The sequence below is a fragment of the Gasterosteus aculeatus genome, chromosome 8 (assembly GCF_964276395.1).
Source record: "Gasterosteus aculeatus chromosome 8, fGasAcu3.hap1.1, whole genome shotgun sequence".
Lineage (NCBI taxonomy): Eukaryota > Metazoa > Chordata > Actinopteri > Perciformes > Gasterosteidae > Gasterosteus > Gasterosteus aculeatus.
In genome coordinates, this window is record NC_135695.1 from 22,143,324 (window position 1) to 22,169,798 (window position 26,475).

Below are 26,475 nucleotides of genomic sequence, written 5' to 3' on the forward strand. Positions count from 1 at the left end.
ACTCATTTCTGTATCAACTTTAATCGAAGCTCACGTCTCCTCCGTCACGTTCAAACAGTACACGCGGTCGTCACGGCAACCGACCACCAGGGAGCGCCCGTGCACCGCCGGGGTGGAGAACAGCTCCCCCGGCAGGCGGAACCGGGCCAGCGCCCGCCCCCCCCGCCCCGCGTCCAGGATCCACACCGTGCCGTCGGTGGAGGCCAGGGCCACCAAGGCCCCTCCCCCCCCGGCGCCGCCGGAGAACGCGCGCGGCCCGGAGAACACCTTCCCCGCGGTCCGGAAGCTCCAAACCGCAGAGCCGTCGGCGAGGTTCAGGCAGTGCAGGCGGCCGTCATGTGACCCGCACAGAACCCGGCGGCGGTCCGCGGTGACGCACGGCGAGGAGAAGACCGGGCCGCCGGTTAGAAACCGCCAGACCTGCAGGGGAGGAGGCGCAGCGTGCGGTGAGCAGGAGGAACGGACCCGACCAGAAAGAGGCCGGCAGATCGATAAAGAGCTCACCGGCGCCCCCGTGTGGCTGAAGCAGCAGATGTTTCCGTCCACCGATCCGATGACCACCTGGCCGGAGGAGGCGTCTGGCGAGGAGAAGAACGGGGCGTCTCCTCGGTGCGACCACAGAACCTCGCCACTGTCCTGCAACGAGAAGACAACGTTAGGACAAATCCCTCAAAACGGACCAGAAGCGTTTAAAGTGTTTACCTACAGGGTTCAGGCAGAGCAAACGACCCCCCAGCGAAGCCGCGTACAGCTTCCTGAGTGACGGGTGGAGGCACGGCGAGGAAAACACGGCTCCGCCCCCACAGCTCCGCCTCCAAACACAGCGCTCCACCTGAGGGAACACATTCCCCTTTATTCCTCCACAGGCAGCTTAGCTTAGCTTAGCTTATCTCCACTAGCGCTCTGAAGGCGTCCCACCTCCGGGTCCAGGGCGTAGACGTGCCCGTCGTGTGAGCCCACCACCACCAGACCCGTGGGGGGGTCCACGGCGGGACGGCTCTTCACCGCGTCTCCCGTCTGGAATGTCCACCGCGTCTTTCCTGACGCGGCGCACAGGAAATACACACAGCCGTCGTAGCAACCTGGAAGAACCCGGCCCCCGAAAAGCAATTAGTCAAATGTTAACAACTTTCCGCCAGACGTCTTCACGCAGAGGGGGAGGTGGGGGGCTGACCTATGACCACGAGGGTCCTGCAGCGGGACACGGCGGCCGAGGCTTCGATTCGGCCCCCGAGAACTCGCTCCCACAGGAGGCCCCCGCTGGTCAGGTCTAACGCCTGGATCCTGTGCGAGTGGGAGCCGATGAACACCGTGGCCTCGCGGCCGCCGGACCCCGGGTCGGTCACGCCGTGCGCCAGGATCACCGGGGAGGCGTCCACGCAGCGGCCCGTGTCCGATGACCAGCTCAGCTCGAGGCCCAGAGCTCCTCCCCCCTCTTCTTCGCCGGGACCTTCCTCCCCGGGCGCGTCGGCCTGGAGGTCAACTTCCGTCTCTCGTCTCGGAACTTTAACAGCCCCCGTCTCCTCCCCTCGCGTCCCCGCCTCGTCACCGCGCCGTTTCTTGCCCGGCGCCGCCGCCTCGACGTGGCGCAGAACGTCGGAGAAGGTCCCGCCCAGTATGACCTCTAGAAGCTCCGGTGAGGTCACTCCCGCGGCGAGGAGGTCTTCGTGCAGCCGCAGCGCCTTCAGAGAGTCTCCTCCGCTCGACAGGAAGTTGGACTCCTCGTCCACGGCCGCGTCCTCTGGGAGAGCGAGAGCTTCCTGCGGCGGAGTGGACGCGCAGTCAGTGACGGGGGGGTCGGGGGGGAGGAGTCACGGAAGCAGAAGTAAACGGTCCAAACCTGCCACAAGGACCGAAGGGTCGGCTTCAGCTCGGTGAGCTCCGCCGAAGAGCGACTGCGTGTCCGGTACGTCTCCATCAGCGCCGCCACGTCCACTTTACCTGGGAGAGAACCGCTCCGTCAGCGAAGCGCTCCGTCAGCGCTCCGTCAGCGCTCCGTCAGCGCTCCATAGACGTGGGAAGAGTTCTACGTGCTCACCGTGACGCGTCGGGCTCAGGGCCGGGACCAGCACCAGCGTGTCGGGGACGCTGTGCGGCGGCAGCAGCTGGGACAGGCGGCTCAGGAGGAGTCGGCTCAGACCGCCGTCCGCTCCCCGGGGGGGCCGCGGCTCCTCCCCCTGCTGGCCGGAGGTCGCCGCGTCCGCTCGCCCCCGCCCACCCCGGCCTCCGGCCGCGGACGCCACAACAAAAGCGAGCAGCCGGACGCCCTCGTGCAGGACCACGGCGCACGCCTCCACCTCAGGCAGGCCGCACAGGAGCTGAGGGGCGGAGTCAAGAGCATGACGACTTCCTGAGTGCCTCGTAACACGTTAAAAACACGTTGTAATTCGGCAAAAAAAACAAAAACAATCAGAACGCCATTCTAAGAGCCAATAAAGGCGTTTGGAAATGCGTCTCACCTGCTGCACGCCGTCCAGGTTCAGCCGCTTCCCGTGGCGCTTCACCAGCCGGTCCCTCCGCCCCAGGAAGAACATCTGCGCGTCCCTGACCTCCACCCAGTCGCCGGAGGCCCTCATCGTCCCGGCGACCGCCGCCTCCTCCTCGTCCAGCAGACACACTCGTTCCCCCCCGCCTGCGATGGCGCCATGCGGACCCATGAGGACAAAGACGGGGGACAGCGATCGACTAGAAGAGCGCGTGTGGATGTTTGTGCAACGATGTCGCCACACAACAGCCGGATGAAGAACCACAACTAGCTGACGGAGGCCGTCGTCCTCACCCACAAACAACTGGCCTTCGCCCTCGGCGACGACGCGGCCGCGCTCGTCCCTCACCTCCAGCCTGGTGTCCATCAGAGCAGCGCCGAGCGGCACGGAGGGCGGCGAGCTGGAAGGCACTTGATGTTAGACAGCAGCGATGACCAACAGTAACATTGCGCGTGTGTTTAAAGGTCGGCGCTCTCACGCGTCGCCGGCCTGCAGCAGCGCCTCGGGCAGCCGGTGGGCCGACGCCCAGCAGGACACCTCGGTGATGCCGTACACGTTGTAGACGTGGGTGCGGTTGTCGCGGTGCCTCCAGCTCCTCAGCAGAGCGGCGGGCGGACAGGCCTCGCCGCCCAGAACCAGCAGGCGCAGCGAGGAGTCGCGTGACATCACTTCCTGCCGCAGCGCGCGGCGGCCGAAGCGCCCGAGCAGCGTCGGCGTGACCTGACGGAGGGACGCGTTCAGAAAATCATTAAACTGCGTTATTATTTTGTGAAGTTATTTGGCAGCCTGGAAACAGGAAGGAGACCAGAGCTTTTTTGGGGATGAACGTGATTATTTTCCCGCTCGCCTGCAGCACGGTCGTCTTGTTTTCCTCGAACAGCAGCCTAGAAAGTCGACTCGGCGTTTTCTTGATGGCGGACGGGACGACCAGGAGCTGAGCCCCGGACGACAAGGCCAGGAACATCTCCACCACCGAGGGGTCAAAGGTCAGGGGCGAGGCCAGGAGCACCACGTCGTCTGAGCGCATCTGAAACAAAGACCTGAGACGAGAGAGATGCAGACGTTCTGCAAACCAGCGGAGGAAGAGTGACGATGATGATGATGATGATGATGCAGCGATCTCTCACCGCAGGTGCACGATGTTGGGCAGGATGCACTTGTGCGGAACCCTCACGATCTTCGGATCCCCGGTGGTCCCAGAAGTGTGCAGCACGTAGGCCAGGTCCACGAGCCCGGCGCCGCCCGCCCGGCGGCCTCCGGTCCATCCTGGTCGCTCGGCAACGGGCAGCAGCACCACTCGCACCAGGGTCACTCTGAACTTTGGCAGCGCCGCACGGACCTCCACGGACGCGTGTTCCACGAGAGCCGCACGGAACCGCTGGACGGGAGGAAGGAACGCGATCATGAGTTCATGTGCAGGATGTCGCGTCTACACATAGAACATCTCTCATCTCATTTTAGTTAGTTTTACGTATTTGTTACACCCTCATCACTATTGTTGTGTCCACACATCCATGAGATAAATCGACATAAACCTGCAGCACGTCGGTCTTCACGGCGCAGAACTCGAGGCCACAGCGGCTCATCACGCGGGCCGCGAGGAGACCCGGAGCTTCTGGGTCCAGAGGGACGTAGGCGGCAGGTGACTGCAGGATGCTGCGCGACAACACGGGCAGCGTCATTTACAGCAGTGCACTTTGTAGGGAAGTTATCAGATGTGCTGAAAACCAATCACACGCGGAAAAAAAAAAAACATACAACGACATACAGGATTCAAAGAGTCAACACTACATGTATGAAATGTATGAAAACATGCAAGGAAAGAAGCGTGACGCGGGCCGGTGGTCGGATCCTTTGTGGGTCTCAGTCGGTATTTAGCGACATGCAGATTCTGTCACGTTAAATGAGAATCTTCATGAAGGTGGGTTTGTGTTTTAGAGAATCTAGTAGATCACAGCGACGTGCAAGTAGCGCAGCGTCTTAAATAAAGTGACGTGTGTCTTAATGAGGCTTTAGAAATGAACATAAAGGAATTCTATATTTATTAAGTCTGAAACGGGTCATTTGACCGATGTTGTGATGACTGCTGCCCCCCTGCATGATTCCTGTGAGACGCTTATTAATGCCCGTCAAGCTGCACCGTGAACTCACCCCAGGATCCACACGGGTACGAACAGGTCATCGGAACCGTACAGCCCCACCACCCCGCCATTAGGGGCGCAGTTCTGTCGCAGGAGGCGGCTCAGCTCGTCGGCCAGCTGGACCAGGTCTCCGTACCGCAGCAGCGACGCCGGGCCGCCGTCGTACTTCACAGCCACTCGGTCCGGCTGCAGCGATGCGGCGGCGGCTACGAGCTCCTGCAGCGTCCGAGCGGCCATGCTGACGAAGAGACGTCCGAGGGAGAACCGACCATTCTCCACCAGTGTCGCCTATGCGTAGAAAACAACCCCTTCGGATGGACGTGGATTGGTATATTGCTCTGTTCACAAGGAGTTGGGTTTTGTTTTGGGTGGAAGAAGCGAAAACGTGTGTTTGTCGCGTGAAGATGACGTCCCAGGCCCATGGCTACTTCAAACGCTTCGGTTAAAGTCAGTCCCGAGTTGAAGAAATCAGGCCTGTCGCTATTAGGCATAAAAATATCAATGTAGAAAAAACACGTTGCTGTATTACGAAATGTCCTCCAACCTCATATTGATTACACACATGCAACGCTGACATCAACATTTTAAAAGTAGGTTATTTGGGTTTTCAACCTGAAATCAAACACCGCTATTTAATAAATCGATATTTTCCTATTGACATTGAAGGCCACTCTGTCCAATCGTTGCACCAAAATTCATTTTAAACCTAAAAGCGCCGTTTTTTCCCCATCGAATAGCCCGCTGAGACTTTATTAACGTCAAAAAAACGTTGTTCATCGACAACATGGACTAATTATTGAATACAGGGCTCACTATGAATGCCTCTAAGGTCAAAAGCTCACTGGAACGAATCACTGGCGAGGCTAGCGGGCTAACGGTGGATGCGGCAGCGTAGTAGCTTAGCTAACGTTAGCTTAGCTTATGTTAACGTCAGCGAAGGCTGCTTAACGTTTCCTCTGTTTGTTTACAACAGTATTAAAAGCTTCACTCCCAACATGGGGCTCTGGAAGTGGACGTGGACCACAGTAAACTTCCTACAAAGCTTGAATTAAAGATCACAGTAAAAGGCGACGTCATAGTGACGTCACACATTTAGGACGTGTTGTGGTAACAGTAACGTTGATATATATTATAAATATCCATATTTATAATATATGTCCATATATTAAAAAAGCGAATTCACTTCAAATTTTTCTAAACGATCAATCAACACATTTGACCGTTTTAACATTAATTTAATTATATAAGTCATTACACAAGCTTTTATTTTTGTCTTCACTCGGTTAAACGGACCAGTCGGTCATTTGTCTCCCCCTCTGTAGTTGTCTCACGACCTCATTGTGTATCTTTCCTGTCCTCGCTCTTTGCGTGATGAAGCGTTGGTCTAAAGCAGAGATCGGCCAGCTGGAGTCAAAGGTTTGTATGAGAGTCATTGTGGGTCAGCTGATTTCAACAACACACACAACCTGAAGATGACATTCATCCATGACAAACAAATAATACATGTTTTACTCAAGATATTTGTATCCCTCAGTTTTCAGAGACTTAAGTCAAGTTTAGATAAATAAAAAACGATCACAGACTCGTACATTTGTGAATGGATTCAGAATCGTAGATGAATGTCAGATCTCATATTTAACTCCCCCCTCTTCCTTGTTGACTTACATGTGTTTTATCGTCTTTCAGTCCTCGTTAAATTTAGATATTAAACATGTGTGCAGTCATTTACAATCCAATACTTTTCGTTTCCTCAGAGCCTGACAGACTTAAGCGAGGAATCAATGACGGGCACGTATCCAAGACCGAACACAACAATTCACCATGTTTGTGTTTATTTATTAATATTCTGAACTCTTTGACATTTCGTCCTCCCCAGTCCAGGACATTTCAACAGGCTCTCCGCTAAATGCACCTAATTAATCCAAACACTTCAGTATCCAGTGATTCCGATGTTCATTGTGGTTTGTTGTGAACAGTTGGACGTCTTGCATGAAGACGGCGGCGCTGACGAGACTCGGTTGCCTCTGGACGACAACGGTGAGAGCAGGAAAGCAACAGACGTTTAAAGCACAACATGGCAGAGCAGAGCTATCGCATTTAAAAAAGAAACCGCGCGATGTAGGAAGTATGGAAAGGCAAACGTGTTTCTAGCCGCTGTTCTTGGTTTGGTGGACGTTGATTTATTAGAGCTGCAGTATCTGGACTTCATTTATTTACATCCAGCTATTTATACCCACATGTCATATGATCTTATAACTGAAGAAACTCATAGGTGACCATGCTCCTCCTTCCTCGTCCTCGGCGGCTCTCGCCCCGTCGCCCCACCGCTCCCTCCTGAGGAAACGCCACAGGGAGCTGGACCGGGACGCACACCCCCTGTCCAAGCCCGTCCTCCCCGGGCTCCAAGCGCTACGGCAGAGGAGGTGCTGAGGCGCCGTCTGCTTCAACCTCCACGCGGCGCCGGGCCACGCGGCGCGTTTCACGGACTGAGCTTGTGGCGGCGGTCAGCGGGCGCACATCAGGAGGCCTGGATGAGTCGGAGCGGATCCGCCTGCAGTGGGTGAGCCTCCTCCTGAAGCGCCGTGAGCTCCTCAGCTCACCGTCACCTCTTGAATGAAGCGTTTTAATTGAAGTAAATGAATTTAAACAGACACCCGTTTACTGCCCACTTCATCCTGACCTTTGAAGGGCAGATTGGAACCAACTGAATGCTGCGCCCCTTTAACGCCCTTGACCTCGCTCAGAGGTCATTCACACCATAACACAGGAGACACGAGACGTCCTCCGACAGAACTGTAAAACAGTTCCTCCTCGATCACTTTGTGCCGTTTTAACTCAACGGAGAAGAGAAGGAAAAGCTAACGAAGTTTCTTCGTTTTAATCGTCTCAGTAGATTTATCATCTGTTGCTTAGAATAAAAATGTCTGTGGAAAATAAAGCACTTGTTGTCATTGCAGTTATTGTGTTTATTAGTTACACTTTTACATTCTACTCATGCACATTAAGGCCGAGAAAACAAAAGAAGCCAAATAGAACTTGGATGAGGAAAATAAACTTTGGTCTGCAGCCTCGTGCGCTTTCCTGACATTAAAGGTTTAAATGTGAAACGTCTGATAAAGTAACAGAAAAAATAAAAATAAAGAGAACCAAAGCATCCGTGTCGACGACACATGATCACAGTGACAACACTGGAAAGTCTTCAACCAAAGCTCAGCTCTTTAAAGTGTTTGTGTGAGCGACTCCTCCAGAACCTGTGACGTTGGACCTGCCGATGACCCTCTAGAGTCCAGCAGCACGAGCAGATCAGAACCTCCCGTTTCCATCAGAGGAGTCTGAGTCTGTTTAGGTTCTGGTTCCTCCTGCAGCAGAACCTGATGTTCTGGAGGAGAAGCGGACTCAAACACTTTAAACATCACTGCGTCCGTTAAACTGAAAGGATCCCCATGCAGTATGTGTTCAACACCCCCCCCCCCCCCCCCTCCTTAACTACCACTCCAGCTCCACCGGGTACTTCCCCGTCAGGCAGGCGGTGCAGTGTCCCACCCTCTTGCTGGACTTGTTGCCGGAGCCGATCAGCTGGTCCTTCTGCTGCTGGGAGGCGACCCCGTCCTGCACCGCCGACAGCAGGCCCTCCACCGTCAGGTACTGCACGCTGGCTGCACCTGCACAAGGCGCAAGGAGGGGGGGGGGGGTGGGTGCGGCAGATTGAGACGCAGCAGGACAGTAACCGCGCCGCGGCGTTTTCCGATGGGACAAGGCGCTCTCACCGATGTATTTGGCCAAGTCCTGGAACTCGGGCTTGTTGGCGATGAGCTCCTCCTTGGTTGGGATGTTGATGCCCATGTAGCAGGGGAACCGGATCGGAGGGGAGGCCACCCGGATGTGGACCTGACCGGGGGGGGGACGGGGGACGACCACGGGTCAGAATACACAATGTCCGACAATTACATCCATGTTATGCACATTAAACATACACATCGCATGACAGGACGTCCCAAAGCTCAGTGTCAAATGTCCCCCTCTTGATCCTCACAGGACAATTACACAAGACCCAACACCAGGCGCCGGGACCATGTGGAGTCACATGGGCGTCACATGGGCGTCACATGCGGCTGCAGGAATCTGGGACTCATTAGACAAAGGCCTCGATTTAAGAAATGATAATCAGAGTCTTGGAAATGTTTTTAGTTCAGTGTAGTTAAAATAACATTAATGAGACTTTTCAGCTTTGGTCCCGTTTGTTCGTTTGGCCGCCACTAAAGGACGAGCGTCCCCATCAACGAACCTCCTTCGCTCCGGCCTCCTTCAGCAGCTTGATGATGGGGGAGATGGTGTTGCCCCTGACGATGGAGTCGTCCACCAGCACCACCCGTTTCCCGGCGAAGTTGTCCGTCAGGGCGCCAAACTTCTTGGCGACGCCCAGCTGCCGGAGGCGGGTGTTTGGCTGGATGAAGGTCCTGCCGACGTAGCGGTTCTTACACAGCACCTCTATGTACGGCAGCCCGGACTTGGGAGGGGGAGAGGGGGGGCGTGAGCTCATGGGATCGGGCGGCGTTACGTTGCCGCTACAGCACGGTGCGTGGGAGGCGGGGCACTGACCTGCTGGGCGTAGCCCAGGGCGGCGGGCGTAGCCGACTCCGGCACGGTGCTGACCACGTCGGCGTCCGACGGGGCCTCGATGGCCAGCTGGCGCCCGCAGCGCTGCCTCACGGTGTAGACCATCTGCCCTGCAGCACACGGTCACATGGTTCTCCAAAAAGGTCCTCGCGCCCCCCCCAACCACCACGAGATCAATCATCTCTGATCCTTCTCTCTACAGAAGAGTTTCTAACCTTCAAAGATGGAGTCCGGCCGGGCGAAGTAGACGTACTCGAATATGCAGAAGGCCGGGAGGTCTCCCTCGGGACGCGGCACCACGCTCAGAGACTTCACCCCGTGCCTCGAGATCTGGACGATCTCCCCCGGCAGCACCTCCCGGTAGTACCTGAGGGACGCAAAACCGCCATCATTACCCACCATGCTTCACTCGCGGCGCGGGAGGGGAGGGGGGGGGCGTCTGCTTCACGACTGACTTGGCGCCGATGGACTGGAAGCTGCAGGACTCCGACGACACCACCCAGCCCTCGGTGTCCTCCACCCCGGCCCCTGAGGAGGAGACGGAGAAGCGGTGAGACCTCTGAGGGACGCTGAGGGGGACGGGGGGGACGGGGACGTACCTGAGCTGTGCAGCTTGGAGACGGGCACCACGCGCCCGATGCAGAGGGGGCGATTCCCGTACGGGTCGCGCACGGCGTAGACGACGTCTTTGAACATGACGAGCAGCGAGTACGACGTCGGCGTCTCGCTCATCAGGTTCTTTATCCTGAAACAACAAAACAAAGGAACCAATGAAAAGCGTCCACTCAAAAAAGAGAAAGAAGAAGAAGAGTCGAATCACAACGCCGACCTGGCGACCCAGTCGGGCGCGTCCTGCTCCTCCATGGGGGGGGTCAGCGCCAGCAGCTGGGTGATGAGCTCGCTGTCCGAGCTGGTGGAGAGGCCGACGCCATGACGCATCACCTGCGCGACGCACCAAGCAGATACATTCAACCCGTTTGCCCACAATGCAACGTGTTTTTGGGATTCTGGTCACGTAAAGACACCCAGCATGCACCTGTGCCCCCCCCTCACCCGCTTGCGCAGCGCCTCGGCGTTGACCAGCTCGCCGTTGTGGGCCACGGCGATCTTCCCGTGCAGCGTGTCCACCACGAACGGCTGGCAGTTCTGCAGCTCGGAGATGCCGGTGGTGGAGTAGCGCGTGTGGCAGATGCCGAGGTTGCCGTGGCGAAGCTTCAGCAGCGCCTCGGGGGCGAAGGCCGTGCTCACTAACCCCATTCCCTGCAACAAGCGTTACGCAACACGTTCAGCAGTTCATCGCGGAGGACGTCCGGCGTCCGGATCCACGGCTTCCCGCTTCAATCCAAGTCGCTCACAAAAAGGGTTGCGTTTCACGTCACAGCGAACGAGTCACGCAGCCACGATATTTAACGTGTAGGAAAAGGCGACTGACGAGGAGCGAGGCCACCGTTCAACAATAACCAGAACACGTTTAAACCCGTTTGACGAGAATCGTTCTTCACAACTGCCGTTATGTTCAACGCTGTAGATTATAGTGCATTATGAACGCAGAGCGACACTGAGGACGAGTGTTACATGCTTTGGTCAGGAAGCATTTAACACTTTTTATTATTGATTATTAAGATTAAAGCAGCAAATGAGTAATATTGAGCTAATAAACTATTTAAGAAGTATAATATTAATATGAATCTGTGTTGATGGTCGGTCCTGTTTTTGAACAGAGCCTCAGTCTACTTGTGCAAAGCGAGCTCCCCTGGGCCCCCCACAGACCCCCTGGGCCCCCCACAGACCCCCTGGGCCCCCCACAGACCCCCTGAGCCCCACTGAGACCCACTGAGACCCCCGTGTTACCTTGTGGACGGCGTACGTGGGCGGACTGGCTCCATTGCTGGTGACGATCCCGGCACTCTCTTGACCCCTGAGGGGACAAACACAAGTTCATATTGTCTCCTCTCTGAGAGAGCGAGGGGGGTGGGGGCAGGAAAGGGGGGGGGGGGGGGGGCAGGGGGGCAAACTAAACTGGTTTGTTCTGGAGGCGGAGTGAGAAACACACACACACACACACACACACACACACACACACACACACACACACACACACACAGAGCGAGAGGGAGTCGCCTCGCTGCAGCTTTCAGCCAAATACCAAGCTGCTTCTCAGATTACCGTTAGTCCCGCCCCCTCGGCACACAGCTTAAGCCAGTGGTGAGGCTGCTTTTCGGCATGGAGGCGTTGCTCTCAGGCTTAACCGCCTGGTTGCCTTGGGAACCGGGCGGCAGAGACAGAGGGATTGGGAAAAAAAGCGTTTCCAGGTCAGCTCAAAACCATGGAGAGAGGAGCAAAGAGACAAAGAGGAGGCCGGAGTGGGGAGGGGGCCGGGGGCTCGGCGGAGCGCCGGTGGGGGGAGGCCGAGGAGCTGGCTCTGGTGGCGGCGTGGGACGAGGCGGGAGGCCGGCGCGCCGACACCAGAGCCACGTTCGAGGCGATCTCAGGGCGCCTGAGGAGGCTCAGCGTGGAGCGCGGCTGGTGGGAGTGTCGGGCCAAGTGCCGGCGCCTGGGACTCTGCGTCCCGGCAGCGGGGGAGGGCCGGGAGGAGGAGGAGGAGGGGGAGGAGGGGAGCCACAGAGGAAGCTTCCCGCCCTCAGGCCCAATGCAGGAAGGTAAATGGAGGTTTCTGAGTCGGAGGAGAATAAACCCGTCGACTTGTTCCTCATTTCAACTGCTTTCCATGTTTAAACACGCAGGCCCGAGGGGGCCGGCCCACCGGGGCCCCGCCTTCGCCGCCGCCGCCGGCCCGGCCGAGGAGGGCGGCCGCCACTGGACGGACGACGAGGTGCGGGCGCTGCTCTGCGTCTGGGCCGACCGGCGCGTCCGAGAGCGCCTCAAGTGCACGCTGCGCAACAAGTCCATCTTCCAGGAGATGGCGCGGCGGATGCAGCGGAGCTTCGGGGTCGTGCGCAACTGGAAGCAGTGCCGCACCAAATACAAGAACCTCAAGTACGACTACAAGACCGCCAAGGGCGGCCACGCCGCGGGGGGCGGCGCCCCGGGGAAGTACATGAAGTTCTTCGACGAGGTGGAGGCCATCCTGCTGGACCGGGGGCTGGGCGACGGCACCGCGGAGATGCAGAGGAGGCTGTACGAGGGAGGGGGCGGGGCCGGCGAGGAGAGCGAGGTCGTCATCGAGATCGAAGACGGTGCGTTTTTCCACTTTTTCGCTCAGCAAAGAGACGAGAAAATCCATCTCTAGAATCTCTGCTTCCACCTTTCAGACGACCACAGCGACGGTGACGATATGGACCAGGACCTGGAGGCCAAATGGGGCGGAGCAGGTACTGGTGAACCGGGTCGGGTCGTCCCGTTGTCTCCCACAGACTGTGTCTCTTGTTTAGGGAGTTTACTTGCGTCCCTTCTCTTTGAGGGTCTCGGGGAGGTGAGTGGCGGGTGGTGGGGGGGGGGCAGTTTACAGCACATTTAACCCCCCCGTTGCTCGATGTCCCTCCAGATGCCCCCCTGACGCCGTGTGACCCGTCCGGCTCGGAGCAGTTCCACGTGGTCACGGTGGCGGACACGGGCCGCAACTGGAGCGACCAGGAGGTCCGGGCGCTGATCCGCGTCTGGTCCGACCAGCGCGTGTGCCGGCAGCTGGAGAGCTCCACCAGGAAGAGGGACATCTTCGTCCAGATCTCCAACCGGCTGATGCAGCAGGGCGTCGAGCGCGACTGGAAGCAGTGCCACACCAAGTACAAGAACCTCAAGTACCTCTACCGCTCGCTCCAGAGGGGGAGGAGCGACGAGGCCGACCCGAGGCGCCTCATGCGGTTCTACGACGAGGTGGACGCCATCATGAACCGGCCCGCCGACGGCTCGCCGTGCCGCGGCGGCGAGGAGAGCGAACGCGACACACAGACCAACGGGCCGAGCGAGATGGAGAGGGCGACGCACGACCCGACAGACACGGACTCCGCCTCCTCAGTGAGCCTCGGCGTTGCCCCGGTACCGGAGCTCCGCTCGGACCGGATCACGTCCAGTGAGTCCAGTGTTAATGGCGCACAGACGCTGCAGGTTTAGTTTAGTAGAAATCTACACACGCAAATGCAATCAAACGAACACCTGGATGCGCATTTGTTTCATTAATTCTCTCTCAAACTACAAGAATGTTAAAAAAAAAAAGTCATCACCTCACAGGGCGTTTTGTTTTTTGGAAAACAAATAAAACACTTTTAATTGTGTTAATTCGGAACGCGACAGACAAAGTGTTATTTTATTTTAACAGGTCTGGTTTCGTCACCTTCTTTAAACACGCGTTTGAATATTATCTCAACTTTGAACTTGAACCCGTGACCGGCCTCGTGGGTCGGGGGCGCTGACCTTTGCTCATCAGTGCACGTGACCGAGTGGCTTCAGGTTTTTTTTTTTTTTTTTTTAATTCAAACATCGTCGTAGCAACACGAGCACAATTGTGCAGTCACAAATTCGACATGAGACTTTTAACGCCAGTCATCAGAGAATGATGCTCTAACCCGTATAATCATTTCAGAGTGCGTGCAGAGGGGAGAAGGAATCTAGATTCCTCTTCCAGACGTTACAGTAAAGTCTGCATCTGTGTCGTCTGTTTAAATCGTTCAGGCTCTTCTGAAACACGAGTGAAGAGAGAAGAACTCCCCCCCGCCAGCAGAAGGAAGAGGAAAGCGGCGGATGAAGGTAAGCGGCGTCCTCCCGTCACATGACGTCCTCCCGTCTAATGGCCGAGTCCCGTGATGGCGCCTCATAAATTCAATCAGGCACAAGGGCTCGTTTGTCCCGGAGGACACGACACCACAGAGAGAGGACGTCCAAAAATCACTTCTATTGATACCCAACAAACGAGCACATTTTAAACCCCTCCCCTTTCTCCCCCCCCCAGACCTCCCACTCCAGACCCCCCCAAAGAAAGTGGACTGTGAGACGGCGGAGTGCAAAGAGGAGCCGGATCACATCCCCATCATCAAGATCGACTCCGTGCGCTCGATGCCGTCGCCGGCTCCGCCCCCAGACAGAGAGGTAACGCAACGTCCAATCAGAACGCTCGCATCCTGCACGTGTCCCTCCCCAAATCTCTTAAGTCAATCATCAGCTGAAGAAAGAACTTCTCATTGATGCTTTTATTCCAACAAACTACATTTGTGTTTTGGATTATTGGTCAAATTAGACACAATTTATCTGGATGATTAAAACAGTCTAATTGATTTGCTCCTCTACATTTTATGATTAAATTAATCTGTGACTAAGTTTGATGACGTTTATGAAGTAACATTTACTCACGCATTATTTCATTCTGCTCAAATGTACCTTTTACTTTGCAACATTTTCTGCAGTCAAAATACAAACAAATAAATAAATATCGATTAAGATTAGACATGTTTAACCCAATCATGAATATTATTATAGAATAAACTGCAGGAGTACTTTTAACTTCAAGTACACGTTGATGCTAAAACACTCTAACAGTCACATCTTTGCATCTCTAGTGTCACGCATTGCGGTCTCTAGTCTCTCTCGCGCGCGCGCACACGCACACGCACACACACACACACACACACACACACACACACACCAAGAAATCGGACCCCGGCTGAGCCGTGATGCCCCCCCCCCCCCCCCGACACTCCAAGTCATCTTAACCTGAGAGCCTGCGTTCCTTTGAATGAGTATTTATAGGTTCAAGGTCCGAGTGCCCCCCATGACCCTTAAATAGGGGGGGGGGCCGCAGCATTCCTCACATCGCTTCTCAGGTGACATTTTGTTGACCTAGAAATGTTTTAAGTTGCTTAAGACGTCAAAGTGCTTTGAGTCAGACTTAACTTATACTTAATGCATCATTGGCGAGTTGATCACTGATGGAAGGAAATTACTTTAAGAATAAAAGAGTAGATGTCAATGTGAAACGCCCCCCCCCACCCCCCGGCTCACCTGTGCTGCAGCGCCACGAGCCCCAGCGTCAACACCTGGGCGACCTCCAGCTGCGTGGGCCACTCTCCCGCCGCCACGCAGCCGAACACCCCGCACTCCTCCCCGATGCCGGAGCCCTCGAACTCCATCGCCCGGTGGTCGGTCCTCGGTGGACCGGAAGCCGCTCCCGCTGTCCCGGTCGCCCTGGGCGATGAGCACGTGCGTTGGACGAGCACGTGCAGCGAACTCGTGTACGCACCGCGTGCAACTCGTCTGAATATGAAAGGAGTCTTTTAACGGAGGAGAACCGGAGGGAAGTCACCGGGACGATCACACGCACGAGAGGAAACACGTGGTGTTCCGAGGTGACAGAGCTCACGAGGTCCGACTGATCGATCCGGTCCTGACGAAGTCACCTGTGATCGATCACTTCCCTTGTCTAAAAGAGCAGATTAGTTCAGTGGATAAATAGGAAAGTGGCTCTTCTTCTCGGCAGAGGGTTAGTTTGTCACATGCGCCTCTCCTCCCCCCACGTGGTCACTAAGACGTGGCTGTGATTGGCCGCCTCGGCGAAGGAAGCGCTGTGATTGGTTATCTGGTCACCTTTAACACCGTCGCGCTTCCTGCACGCCTCCTCTCGCTCGCGCCACTTTCCACACACGTCTGCTCTTCTGTTTCAGGAGGTCCGCGCGCGGCACAACTCCACCATGACGTCCGCTGCAGGTACCGCGCGCGAGCCCGCGACGAGTCCTCGTTTATTCACCCGCTGGTGGTTTTTATCTGTTTTATTTCGGTTTTCGTCTCCTTCGCAGAGCTGAAACTCGGCGAGAAGCTGAACGAGGGGAAGACGAAGCAGATCTTCTTGCTGGAGGACCAGCCCGGGCTGGTCCTGGTCCAGTCCAAGGACCAGATCACGGCGGGGAACGCGGTGAGGAAGGACCAGATGGAGGGCAAGGCGGCCATCGCCAACGGGACCGCGAGCTGCGTGTTCCGCCTGCTGCAGGACTCCGGTGAGCGCGGCCTGTGGATCTACACACCGAGATATCTATCCATCTATCATATATATATATAAATATATATTTATTTATCACATTCAATGGTCAATGCAGTCTGGATCCGTGTGAGAGGAAGTCTGCTAGGTGGAGGTGTGATGTAACGCCCCCCCCCCCCCATCACCCCCAAACCACCACCCAAACAAGCACGTGTTGAGTCTCTGCATGTCAGTGGGTCTAAACCAGGAGACCATAATTATTCACCCTATTTGTAAATGTAACCCGAAAGTTTTTCTGAGTTGAGAGGTTGTGAGACGACTTTGATTGTTACACTTTTACAGTTAAGAAAAATCCCCTCCTGACAGCTCGTTACATCGTGTGTGTGTGTGTGTGTGTGTGTGTGTGTGCGTGCGTGTGTGTGTGTGTCTGTTTCCATCCGCGTCCCGTGCGCGCGCAGCTGGGCCGCGACGTTCGCTTTAACGCGCAGTCATGCGCGTTTATACACCGGGATGTTTAGCTAGCTAGTTAGCTACATGCTAACGCCTTATATTTGCGCGCGTGACGTCACCGTGTTTTATGACTGCGGCGAGGACGCGCGACCAGGACGCGGATGAAAACGGGCACATTTCAGCCCAAATAGTTCATTGTGTGACGTTTTGTGGGGCTTTTGATTTGGTGTTTCCCCAACACACTAAGTTCATCAATGTATACATGTTCTAATAGATTTGATATAAATACACTTATATTGTAGTATATTTATCTTTTAATATTTATATTGGTTGTTTATAACCGAGGTCGGGTCTTCTTGAAGGACACTGCCGGTGGTGGGACTTGTTATGTTGGTAAACGGCGCGTCGGAGACTCGTCCTGACGGAGCGTATTTTAGGACGCTGAAATTATAATGTCACTCATTAACTTCATCAGTGATTGGCTGACTGCTTCTTAGACCCGCCGCGTTGGGGCCGACAAACGGAGAGGACGTGCAGTGAAAGCAAATATTTTGCACAGATATCTTTTATTACATCACATGTCATTTATCTGACGCTTTTATCCAAAGCGACTTACAATAAGAACATTTCAACCATCAGGACACAAACTACAGACAGAACAAGAAACAAGAAAGTGCAATTTCATCAAACAAGCCGATGTACAACTTGCTGTAGATAAGAACCATTATTAGTCCAATGTAAGTGCTGCAGTTAGTTAGTGTGTTAGTGGAGGTAGAGTCTGAAGAGGTGTGTCTTTAGTCTGAAGATGTGAAGGCTCTCTGTGGTCCTGATGTCTTCACAGACCTCCTTCCACCATTTAGGAGCAGGACAGCAAAGAGTGGAGATCTAGTCGAGTGTTTTGCTCTCAGTGAGGAGGAACAAGCAGTTTATCACATGCAGAGCGGAGAGGGCGGGTCTTAATCTACAAATATTACTCTGTGTATTCCGTGTTTCAAAAACACAAATATTTACTTTTTGTAAAATGTATTTTTTTTTGTGGCTCAGGGGGGGGCCACGGCCCGTTGCCCTCTATGGACCAGCCGCCACTGCATTTAGTAATTAACAATGTGGCGAAAATGAATCAGTTCTTCATTCTTTGGGCTTTGAATAAATTTTGCAAAGCGATGTTGAACTCGAAAGAGGTTTAAACCGTCAGAACAACAAAACAAAAAAGCAACTTGACGCTGGAACAGTTGTCGTCACTTTTTGTCGTCTTTCTGATATTTACAATTATGAAAATCACTTTCGTAATCTCCTACTCAGAGGACCGATCACTGCGTAACGGTGGCGTCGCCGTGGAAACGTGGTCGGGTCATTAATGACTCTCCTCCTGGAGGTAATCGGCGATAAGTGAAAACGACACGCCGCTCCTGAGCGCCGTCTTGTGACTTGAAAGCAGACTTTGCGTAATGAGATAAACACATTTGGCCGGCTCGTGGGTGTCTGTAGGAGCGCCGCTCTGGTTCTCGTAGCGCTCGATTAGCCGGAGGCTGCTCTGTGCTGCAGGCATCAAGACGGCCTTCGTGAAGCGGCACTCGGACACGGCCTTCATCGCCACCCACTGCGAGATGATTCCCATCGAGTGGGTCTGCCGCAGAGTGGCGACGGGGTCCTTCCTCAAGAGGAATCCGGGGGTCAAGGAAGGCTACCGCTTCTCCCCCCTGAAGCTGGAGATGTTCTTTAAGGTGAGTCTGAGCCCGTCTAGCAGCCTTCTCGGACCCCTTGGACCCCCCCCCCCCCAAACGTTCCCATCGGGCTCTGCGACGTGCTTCAAAGTGTCCGCTGCCCTGTGACAGGACGACGCCAACAACGACCCCCAGTGGTCCGAGGAGCAGCTGCTGGAGGCCAAGTTCTCCCCGGCCGGGCTCGCCATCGGCCAGTGCGAGGTGGACGTGATGAGCCGCAGCACCGTGGCCATCTTTGAGATCCTGGAGAAGTCCTGGGCCACTCAGGACTGCACGCTGGTGGACATGAAGGTAAGACGGCGCCCTCTGCTGGTCGACTCGAGCTTTTATTCTGCTCGACTGCTTTTTTTAAAATTCAGACCCCCCCCCCCCCGGCCCTGCTCTGTAGATCGAGTTTGGGGTGAACGTGAAGACCCAGGAGATCGTCCTCGCCGACGTGATCGACAACGATTCGTGGCGCCTGTGGCCGGCCGGCGACCGGAGTCAGCAGAAAGATAAGCAGGTCGGGACTTGCCAATAATATAGATTCTTCTGCTGAATTAAGAATCTATAAAGCGGAGATAACACCTCCCTCTGCTGTAGGTGTACCGCGACCTGAAAGAAGTGACCCCCGAGGCCATGCAGATGGTGAAGAGGAACTTTGAGTGGGTCTCTGAGAGGGTCAAGGTACGCTGGACCTGAATTTTTATCAAGTTTTAACACAATTCATCGTTAACTATTATCTGAGCTCCGTTTGATCTTCTTCTTAAAGGTGCTGGAGCTCTTTGTGTTTCTACCAACTTACCTTAAAGTCTTGAATGGAGAAACTGAACTTTGGTCTTGAACTTAAAGCCATCAATTTTATACTTTCCATACTGAACCCACGCAGACTGGCCAATCATAGCGTAGCTCTGCCCAGTCTCCACCTCTGGTTTCACATCTTCATGTTCAGGCTGCTGCAGCGGCTTTGGAGTTCATCTGGTAAAATGTTGCCATAATTATACATCTATATAATTATCACTAGTGATGGAAAACATGCTGAGAAATGGACCATCATTCACTAAATGAGCATCGTGCTGTATTGAAGAAGACTTAACCAGAGACTGAGAACATTAACTCATGTTTACTGAGGGAATAAATAAAGGGACAAGGAGTCATTTTCTCATAGACTTCTATGGAACCGGAGGAGTCGCCCCCTGCTGGTCAGGAGAGAGAATGCAGCTTTAACTAAAGTTCCACATCTCGTTGTTCTTGGTTTCTATGTAGATAAAAAGCTTTGGCGCTGACGTTAGCGAGTAGGGTTAGCTTTTATACGTGCACTTGCATTTAGCTAACGAGTCCTAGCATCTTGTCTCTAGCTGCTGCTGGAGCCGCGGGCCGGCGGCAGGGTGGTGGTTCTGATGGGCTCCACCTCGGACCTGGCTCACTGTGAGAAGATCAGGAAGGCCTGCACCTCCTACGGGGTCCGCTGCATCCTGAGGGTCACCTCGGCACACAAGGGTCCCGACGAGACGCTGCGTATCAAAGCCGAATATGAAGGTACGAGTGGGGACGTTGGGACTCGAGGGCGAGGGGACGACGTGAGGACACGGGGACGTGACACCCGCTCTCTCCCCAGGCGACGGCGTGCCCACCGTGTTTGTGGCGGTGGCCGGCAGAAGCAACGGGCTCGGCCCGGTGATGTCCGGGAACACGGCGTATCCCGTCATCAACTGCCCGCCCCTCACTCCGGACTGGGGGGCGCAGGACGTCTGGTCCTCCCTGCGCATGCCGAGTGGTAATCAGAGTCCATCTTTCATCACCTGCTGCTCCACAGAACGTGTGTGTGTGTGTGTGTATGTGTGCATGCACTAACTGCCCCCCCACCCTTGTGGTCTAGGTCTGGGCTGCTCCACCGTCCTCTCCCCCGATGCCGCTGCCCAGTTCGCGGCTCAGATCTTCGGACTCACCGACCACCTGGTGTGGTGCAGGCTGAGGGCCTCCATGCTCAACACCTGGGTGGCCCTGAAGCTGGCCGACCAGAAGCTGCAGGCCTGCAGCCTCTGAGGCGGCCCTCGCTCGGGGCTCCGCCCCCTTTCTGTCTCGCCTTTCTGCCACAGAAATCCTTCCATTAGAACTAGTTCAGTGCTTCTGTGGTCGGTTTTGTCCCATTAAATTTTTTTCCCGGCAGATATTTGACACGTCGCAGCAGGAAAACGTACCAATCTGTGACTCGCCGTCGGGCTTAATGGGAAACTAAATCTGATGTCTATGTCTGCTCACTAACTTTTGCAAATAAATCCATTTCTAAAGCAATAAACCTTTTGGTGTATTAACTTATTTCTGAGAGATTGATTCCTTTTGACTCCACAGCTGGTTGTGAAAAGATGATATCTGTCTAGAAACCGAAGCCACACATGACCAGAGGCTTTTTGATCCAACGAATAAAATGTACCGAATTCCCCGACACAACGAATTAAACTTTTAATTTGCGGTAAAGTAATTGAATACAATTCTGTGGAATATTGTTTTTGTTTTTTACTGGAAAAGCTCCACTGAAAAAAATGGAATTAAGGTGATGATCGTATATTTACTGGAGGTCCAAGGGTCCGATTTAGTTTGTAGACTCTGTTTTATAGATAATTATAATTCAGACTGTCAACTGTCAGCTCTTCCCTCTGGTATCGTTCCTAACTGGACTTAATAAGCTGCGCTTCCTCTCGGCTGCGAGGGCCCCGGCCCCCCTGCTGCTCGCCTCCCAACGACTCTTCATCTTAACCTTTCAATCGGTTCCAGGAGTTTGCAGCCGAGCGGCGATGAGTCACACGATCATTCCGCCACTTTCCTTTTTATTCAACTTCCATTGTCACACAGCGCTCCCTTTTGATCACGAATGATGAGGGTACGACGACCTGGATGTGAGAAGTCTTTGTTCCCGTGTGGGAGGAAGAAGTGGGAGGATGGAAGTGCTTTTCATTTGGAGCTGAATGATGAACGTTTGAAAAAGGACTGCGGGAGAATCCATCTGTGTGCAGCATTACAGCGCTGACATTATGTCTCCCTGACAACCGTTGCATAGCAACCGTCACTCCATATACAATAACCTATTTTTCCTCTGTGCTCCACAAATACACTTTAAATCCCCCCCAGATTCACTCCAGCACTCCTCGCCGGACGGCGTAAATGAACGCATCGTGACTCATCAGCAGAAAAGCCTCTTAACCCACTAATGAGTTCCTGAGTGTGCGCGTGTGGTCGCGGCTTCACCCCGAGCTGAAGTGTGAAATGAGATCATGCAGCGATGAGAGGAAAAAATAAAATGTGCTGAGACTTTCTCAGGACTCCAAAAAAGTGATTTATTCACTGATCTACACGTCGCTATGGGTCAGTGCTCGAGTTTATTTACATGTCTTCAGCAGCAGCATCTTGGCTGCGTCGTCTCGTGATAGATGGACACTCCTTCTCCACCGTCTCTCCGTGTACCTCGGGTTGTGACCCCCCCACGCGGCGATCACAGCGCCCCCAGGTCGTGGCACGAGCGGGACTTCTGCCTCAGGAACCGGCCCTCTCGCTCCCGCGGGTACCGAGGCACCAGGCTGGACAGGAAGCGCTTGGCGCGGGAAGTGATGCTCCCCCGCTGCCCCCCCCCGCCGCTCATGTCTTCGGCGCTGGACCCCGGGGGCCACGGGGACTGACCCCTGGCCAGCCGCACCGCGCACTCCAGGAGCTCCGGAGTGCGGTGGTCCAGGGAGGCCGAGATCTCCAGATACAGACATTTGAAAAGGGCGGCGCTGGACATGGCTTCTGTGGGTGGGGAGGGAGGGGTGGGGGGTGCAGAGGGGAGGAGTTATGCCCAACACTGAATAATTAGCATAAACATAATTTTATTTGCATAACTGTATTGAATGAATGAAACCCTCGACTGTGAAAATATGAGATATGAAAGATGCAATACAAGCTCCGCCTCTTATTTGAAATCTATGGCATCAACTTCCTGTCTGTGGGCGTGGTCATGGACCCTCCCCCCGCCCCCCTCATTTAGAAGTGTCGTGAACACAATGTGCATAGGCGATGAAAACACATCGGGTGGTATTTTCACACGTGCTAATGTTAGTCAATTGATTTCGTTTCGTTAGCTAACATTTAGCTTTCGTGCTACGACGCTGAAAAGGTCGTTTTTATTCTCGGGGACATTTGCGTCTCGTGTCTCCCGATGACTTCAGAGCGACGTCATCGGGATTAAAAAGCGGCACGTTGGAAGCTTTTCTGACCTTGAGCGGTGACCTCGCGCGTTCGGACCAGGTCGCTCTTGTTGCCCACGAGGATTATGGGTGTTTGGGGCTGAGTCTCCCTCAGGAGGAGCCTCAGCTGAGCCGTTCGGTGGAAGCTCCGCCGGTCGGTCACCGAAAACACCAAAACGCCAACCTCGCACTGCAGAGCCGAGAGGTCCTGAGGGGTTTGCGGGGGGAGGGGGGGGGGCACATACAAGCGTCACACATTGGCCTCGTGAGTGCTAAATGCTAATGCTCATCTATTTCTGAACCCCCTGAAGAGAGAACATTTTCCTTTGTCATAACACTGAAAAATATCACGCTAAATACCGATTCTACTCTCACATGTCACTAAACAATTAGTTTTTATCAAACTGTTCAACCTGAAGACGTCAAACAAACATTTTTACGCACGTAAAACATACGCTTTAAATGTGGGACGAAAGATTCAAACCCTAAAAATAAAATCTCTCTGTCTCTCCGATGGCATTGAGCTGCCCTCGAGGGGAAAGAAGAGAAAAGTGTGATAAACAACCTGATGATGAGCTTTCCCTCCTTGGACCAGATGGAGCAAACAAGAACAACAAACAAAGCGACGTGGGATACGAGCACATCTCATGCATTTAATTAGATAGACGGCGCAGACTGAATACTTCAGTTGTCTTTCCCAACACATTATTATCTTATTACAGCCCTATTAAGGACCTCATCTCATTCATATTTCACCTCTTTTAAATGTTATGCAAGATTTTAGCCTGTTCAAGTGCATGCTGGGATACGATTAAGTCCCAATGTATTTTAGAACGGATGAACATGCCGACGGGCGGTACAACGCTGCAGAGAAGTCTCCGAGGCCTAATGAGGAAGCTCACCTGTCTCCAGTTGTCAAAGATAATGATGGTGCTGTCCTCGTCGTCCACGGTGACCGTGCGTACGTAACCCTCCCCTGAGGACAGGGGGAGCAGCGGTTAGGGCTCACCTGAGACGTCATTCGTCACCTGCGTCGGTCCGGTCGCCCGCAGGCAGCCGCCTCACCTTCGGAATCCACGGACGCCGTCCTGTCCATGTCCCCGCCGAGGGCCACGGCCAGAGAGGACTTCCCCACGCCGTTCTGCCCCAGCAGGGCGATCCTCAGAGGCCCGTCGGGCCGGCCCTCCGCCGCCAGGGTCGGGTATTCGCCCAGCGCCGGGCTGAAGCCGACGGCCGCGGCGGAAGGGCCGGCCGCCCCCGAAGTCCAATCGCCGTCATCGTGGACGGCTTCCTCCCGCCTGAGCTGGTGCTTGATGGGCAGAGGGGTGCTTCCTCTGCGCACAGCCGGGGCGCTGGACAGAGTCATGCTGTCGCACTGCAGGACAGGGGACCAGCCAACTCAAAATCAACATGGACATTAGACTGCTGAAGACGGTTTCTTTTGTGATGCAAATGATTCATTTGAACTGATTTATTTATTATGTCATTGTTAAATGATAAATAATCTTTAATAGCACTTAGATATTTACTTCATAATGCTACGGAGGCCCAGATAAGCTGCCTTCAACCTTCTGAATCGATGGATCCTGAGATTCCCATTGAAGGGTTAGAACTCGATGCAGACCTTTGTTACACCACGTGGATTGAGTCAGTGGTTTGTTAACAAGTGGCTAAACGGAACGACAGAAATTCAAAATCCAATGGTTGCTTGTCAATCGAACCAGTGTGACGCTAACTTCCGGGTTAGTCTGCAGATTCTCAATATAACTTTTAAATCTCTCCAATCTTACAAACTTCACGGCGCCCGTTTGGCCGTAAACACAGGCATTCTGTAGCCAATCCAAAATAAATCATCTGGGTTCAATCCAGACTTACGGACATAAAACGACCTTAGTCTTCCCTTCTCCCATGGCTTAGTATTTATTGGTTGACGTGAAACTCTCGCGAGATGATTGCGTGTCATCAACCAGTGACTCTCGCGAGAGTTTTGTAACGCGCTTTACCTCCCAAACATTTCCTTTGTTTTAGCTCATTTGGTGAACTTTGCTAGCAAACAGTTAATACTTAATATTACACAGAAGTGTGGCGACATTAGCATTCGTTTTGGAGTCGTGGTCAGGTCCAGCAGATAAAGGTAAACCACATATTCACTCCCTATGCTCGCTCCCTTTTAGTCTCCACCATCTCCCGAGGGGGAATAACGGCGAATTAACCGCCGAACGTTCTGCTTCCTTCTTCTACCGTTAGCAGCCGTTAGCTTAAACGTAGTTAGCTCCCCTTAGCTGCCTTCAGCTAGCATCCGGGAGGGGGGGACAACGGTCACGTGATGCCTCTGTGTGGGTTATCACCTACTGCACTTTTCACGTTACAAAGGATAGAAAATAAGATAAAATAACACAATGAAGGCGTTTTAATGGCGTTTCAATAAGAAAGTAAACTAAAATAAGTAGCCAAAAGTTGGGTTTAACGTTAGTGATTAAAACGAGAAACTCAAATGCAAGACATCACTTTCCTGCTGCACCACCTAACGTTACCTGAACACACACACACACACACACACACACACACACACACACACACACACACACACACACACACGCCATCAACATGCTAATCAGAAGATATCAAACCATCGATTAATTGAACACCCGATGCTCTCAGCATCTCACCTTGGTCGCCTTCTCCTCGTGGTTGAGCTTGTCCTCGGGCACATCTGTCGGCATCTGCAAACTGAAACCAAGGGACCGGGAATAAGCCCCCCCCCCCAAAAAAAATCACAACCAATCCCGGGATGATCTCTCACCTGTCACGCGGCTCCCCGCAGAGCGCGCTCTCTTTCTTTGTCTTTCTCTCCCTCAACTGATGTTCCTACCTCTCTCTCTCCCTCTTTACCTCTCTCTCTCTATTTACCTATCTGTGTCTCTCTCCCCCCCTCTCTCTATTTATCTATCTGTCTATCTCTCTCTCTCTCTCTTTACCTCTCTCTATTTTTCTATCTGTCTATCTCTCTCTCTCTCTCTCTCTCTGTCTCCCTCTCTCTTTACCTCTCTCTATTTTTCTATCTGTCTATCTCTCTCTCTCTCTCTCTGTCTCCCTCTCTCTTTACCTCTCTCTATTTATCTATCTGTCTATCTCTCTCTCTCCGTCTCTCTCTCTTTACTCTCTCTACCTCACTGTGTCCTCAGGTCCGGGGTCCAGGTCTGTACTTGGCACCGTCATTCATCTCCACCCTCCTACCGGCACGGTGACTCACCTGCGAGCGCTCCGCGGGGTGAGCTGAGGGGGGTGGGTGCTGTAGGGTGGGGGGGGGCGCTGCTGAAAGGTGTGCTGGTGCAGCAGCTCGGCGCTGCATGAAGGGAGTGAGGAGAGAGATGCTCACGAAGCTCTCAGCATTGACCTCTTGGAAGCAGGAGGAAGCAGCAAGCAAGGTGGCCACTGGGGGGCAGCAACACACAGGTCTTCCTCTAATTGGCTTTGTGTGTCTGTGCGTGTCTGTGTGTCGCTCGGGGAGCGTTGTGTATGTTCAAATGGCTCACTGGGTCCCCCTCTGACAGGCGGAGGCATGACGAACGCTCTAATTCACCAAAGCGGCTCTTTAGAACTGTTTGGAAATCAAGTCATATCCAACCGGCCGACCCCCTGATCCAAGGAGCGCTGTCGAACATGTTATCTGTCAAAGTGCGAGCGTGTCCGCGAGCCGCGACGCGCCCCTCCCACACAAAGCCACAATGGAGCCCGGCAGTGAACAGCCGGGCCGCTATTATAGCCCTAATCCTGCTCCTATTATACAGGCCACAGAGAGAGAGGCGAGGGCGAGCTGAAGATGAGGTCATCCCAAACAGTGCACACCCAGGGTCACTGCTTCTCTATAGAGGCACGGAGATAAAGAGAGGGGATGGAGCGGGGGGGCTGCAGGGGAAAAAGGATGCAGATGAT

General features: G+C 54.1%; 4 protein-coding genes and 1 long non-coding RNA gene across 15 annotated transcripts; 2 read left to right on the plus strand and 3 right to left on the minus strand.

Annotated features, from left to right (window-relative positions):
* Window positions 1-2: 2 nt before the first annotated feature.
* Window positions 3-6,658, minus strand: aasdh (aminoadipate-semialdehyde dehydrogenase). Of its 4 annotated transcripts, none has more exons than XM_078108829.1 (14): window positions 4,638-6,658; window positions 4,022-4,142; window positions 3,614-3,864; window positions 3,334-3,526; window positions 3,040-3,206; window positions 2,780-2,886; window positions 2,460-2,632; window positions 2,039-2,318; window positions 1,841-1,941; window positions 1,175-1,760; window positions 919-1,082; window positions 707-832; window positions 505-636; window positions 3-420 (listed from the first exon to the last, which is right to left on the minus strand). In XM_078108829.1, the coding sequence occupies exons 1-14, from the start codon at window positions 4,862-4,864 to the stop codon at window positions 31-33; spliced, it is 3,018 nt and encodes a 1,005-aa protein (XP_077964955.1). In that variant the 5' UTR covers window positions 4,865-6,658; the 3' UTR covers window positions 3-30. The 4 variants fall into 4 exon arrangements, with proteins under 4 accessions (XP_077964955.1, XP_040040695.2, XP_077964953.1 ...); XM_040184761.2 differs by having other exon boundaries at window positions 2,965-3,206; XM_078108827.1 differs by having other exon boundaries at window positions 2,460-2,886; window positions 2,965-3,206.
* On the plus strand, window positions 5,916-6,741 carry LOC120824109 (uncharacterized). Its single transcript, XR_013468693.1, has 3 exons — window positions 5,916-6,043; window positions 6,382-6,450; window positions 6,604-6,741. It is a non-coding gene; the product is annotated as an uncharacterized LOC120824109 (long non-coding RNA).
* Window positions 6,742-7,572: 831 nt separating this feature from the next.
* Window positions 7,573-15,714, minus strand: ppat (phosphoribosyl pyrophosphate amidotransferase). The gene is made up of 11 exons (XM_040184785.2): window positions 15,197-15,714; window positions 11,096-11,162; window positions 10,298-10,504; window positions 10,074-10,186; window positions 9,844-9,989; window positions 9,700-9,772; window positions 9,460-9,611; window positions 9,227-9,354; window positions 8,913-9,134; window positions 8,395-8,515; window positions 7,573-8,289 (listed from the first exon to the last, which is right to left on the minus strand). The coding sequence occupies exons 1-11, from the start codon at window positions 15,322-15,324 to the stop codon at window positions 8,114-8,116; spliced, it is 1,533 nt and encodes a 510-aa protein (XP_040040719.2). The 5' UTR covers window positions 15,325-15,714; the 3' UTR covers window positions 7,573-8,113.
* On the plus strand, window positions 11,525-20,618 carry paics (phosphoribosylaminoimidazole carboxylase, phosphoribosylaminoimidazole succinocarboxamide synthetase). Of its 4 annotated transcripts, XM_078108831.1 has the most exons (15): window positions 11,525-11,904; window positions 11,989-12,441; window positions 12,517-12,576; window positions 12,750-13,274; window positions 13,874-13,948; window positions 14,151-14,287; window positions 15,856-15,898; window positions 15,988-16,185; window positions 18,162-18,340; window positions 18,452-18,631; window positions 18,729-18,842; window positions 18,923-19,006; window positions 19,678-19,858; window positions 19,938-20,096; window positions 20,199-20,618. In XM_078108831.1, exons 1-15 carry the CDS (start codon window positions 11,571-11,573, stop codon window positions 20,363-20,365), a joined length of 2,889 nt encoding a protein of 962 aa, XP_077964957.1. In that variant the 5' UTR covers window positions 11,525-11,570; the 3' UTR covers window positions 20,366-20,618. The 4 variants fall into 4 exon arrangements, with proteins under 4 accessions (XP_077964957.1, XP_077964956.1, XP_077964959.1 ...); XM_078108830.1 differs by having other exon boundaries at window positions 19,678-20,096; XM_078108833.1 differs by lacking the exons at window positions 11,525-11,904; window positions 11,989-12,441; window positions 12,517-12,576; ... (1 more) ...; window positions 13,874-13,948; window positions 14,151-14,287 and adding an exon at window positions 15,365-15,540.
* A 1,011-nt stretch (window positions 20,619-21,629) lies between these two features.
* On the minus strand, window positions 21,630-26,275 carry LOC120824161 (GTP-binding protein REM 2). Of its 5 annotated transcripts, none has more exons than XM_040184793.2 (6): window positions 25,793-26,275; window positions 25,209-25,269; window positions 23,605-23,914; window positions 23,442-23,515; window positions 22,570-22,747; window positions 21,630-22,102 (listed from the first exon to the last, which is right to left on the minus strand). In XM_040184793.2, the coding sequence occupies exons 2-6, from the start codon at window positions 25,260-25,262 to the stop codon at window positions 21,810-21,812; spliced, it is 909 nt and encodes a 302-aa protein (XP_040040727.2). In that variant the 5' UTR covers window positions 25,263-25,269; window positions 25,793-26,275; the 3' UTR covers window positions 21,630-21,809. The 5 variants fall into 5 exon arrangements, with proteins under 5 accessions (XP_040040727.2, XP_040040725.2, XP_040040726.2 ...); XM_040184791.2 differs by lacking the exon at window positions 25,793-26,275 and adding an exon at window positions 25,343-25,734; XM_040184792.2 differs by lacking the exon at window positions 25,793-26,275 and having other exon boundaries at window positions 25,209-25,756.
* Between the last annotated feature and the right edge of the window lie 200 nt (window positions 26,276-26,475).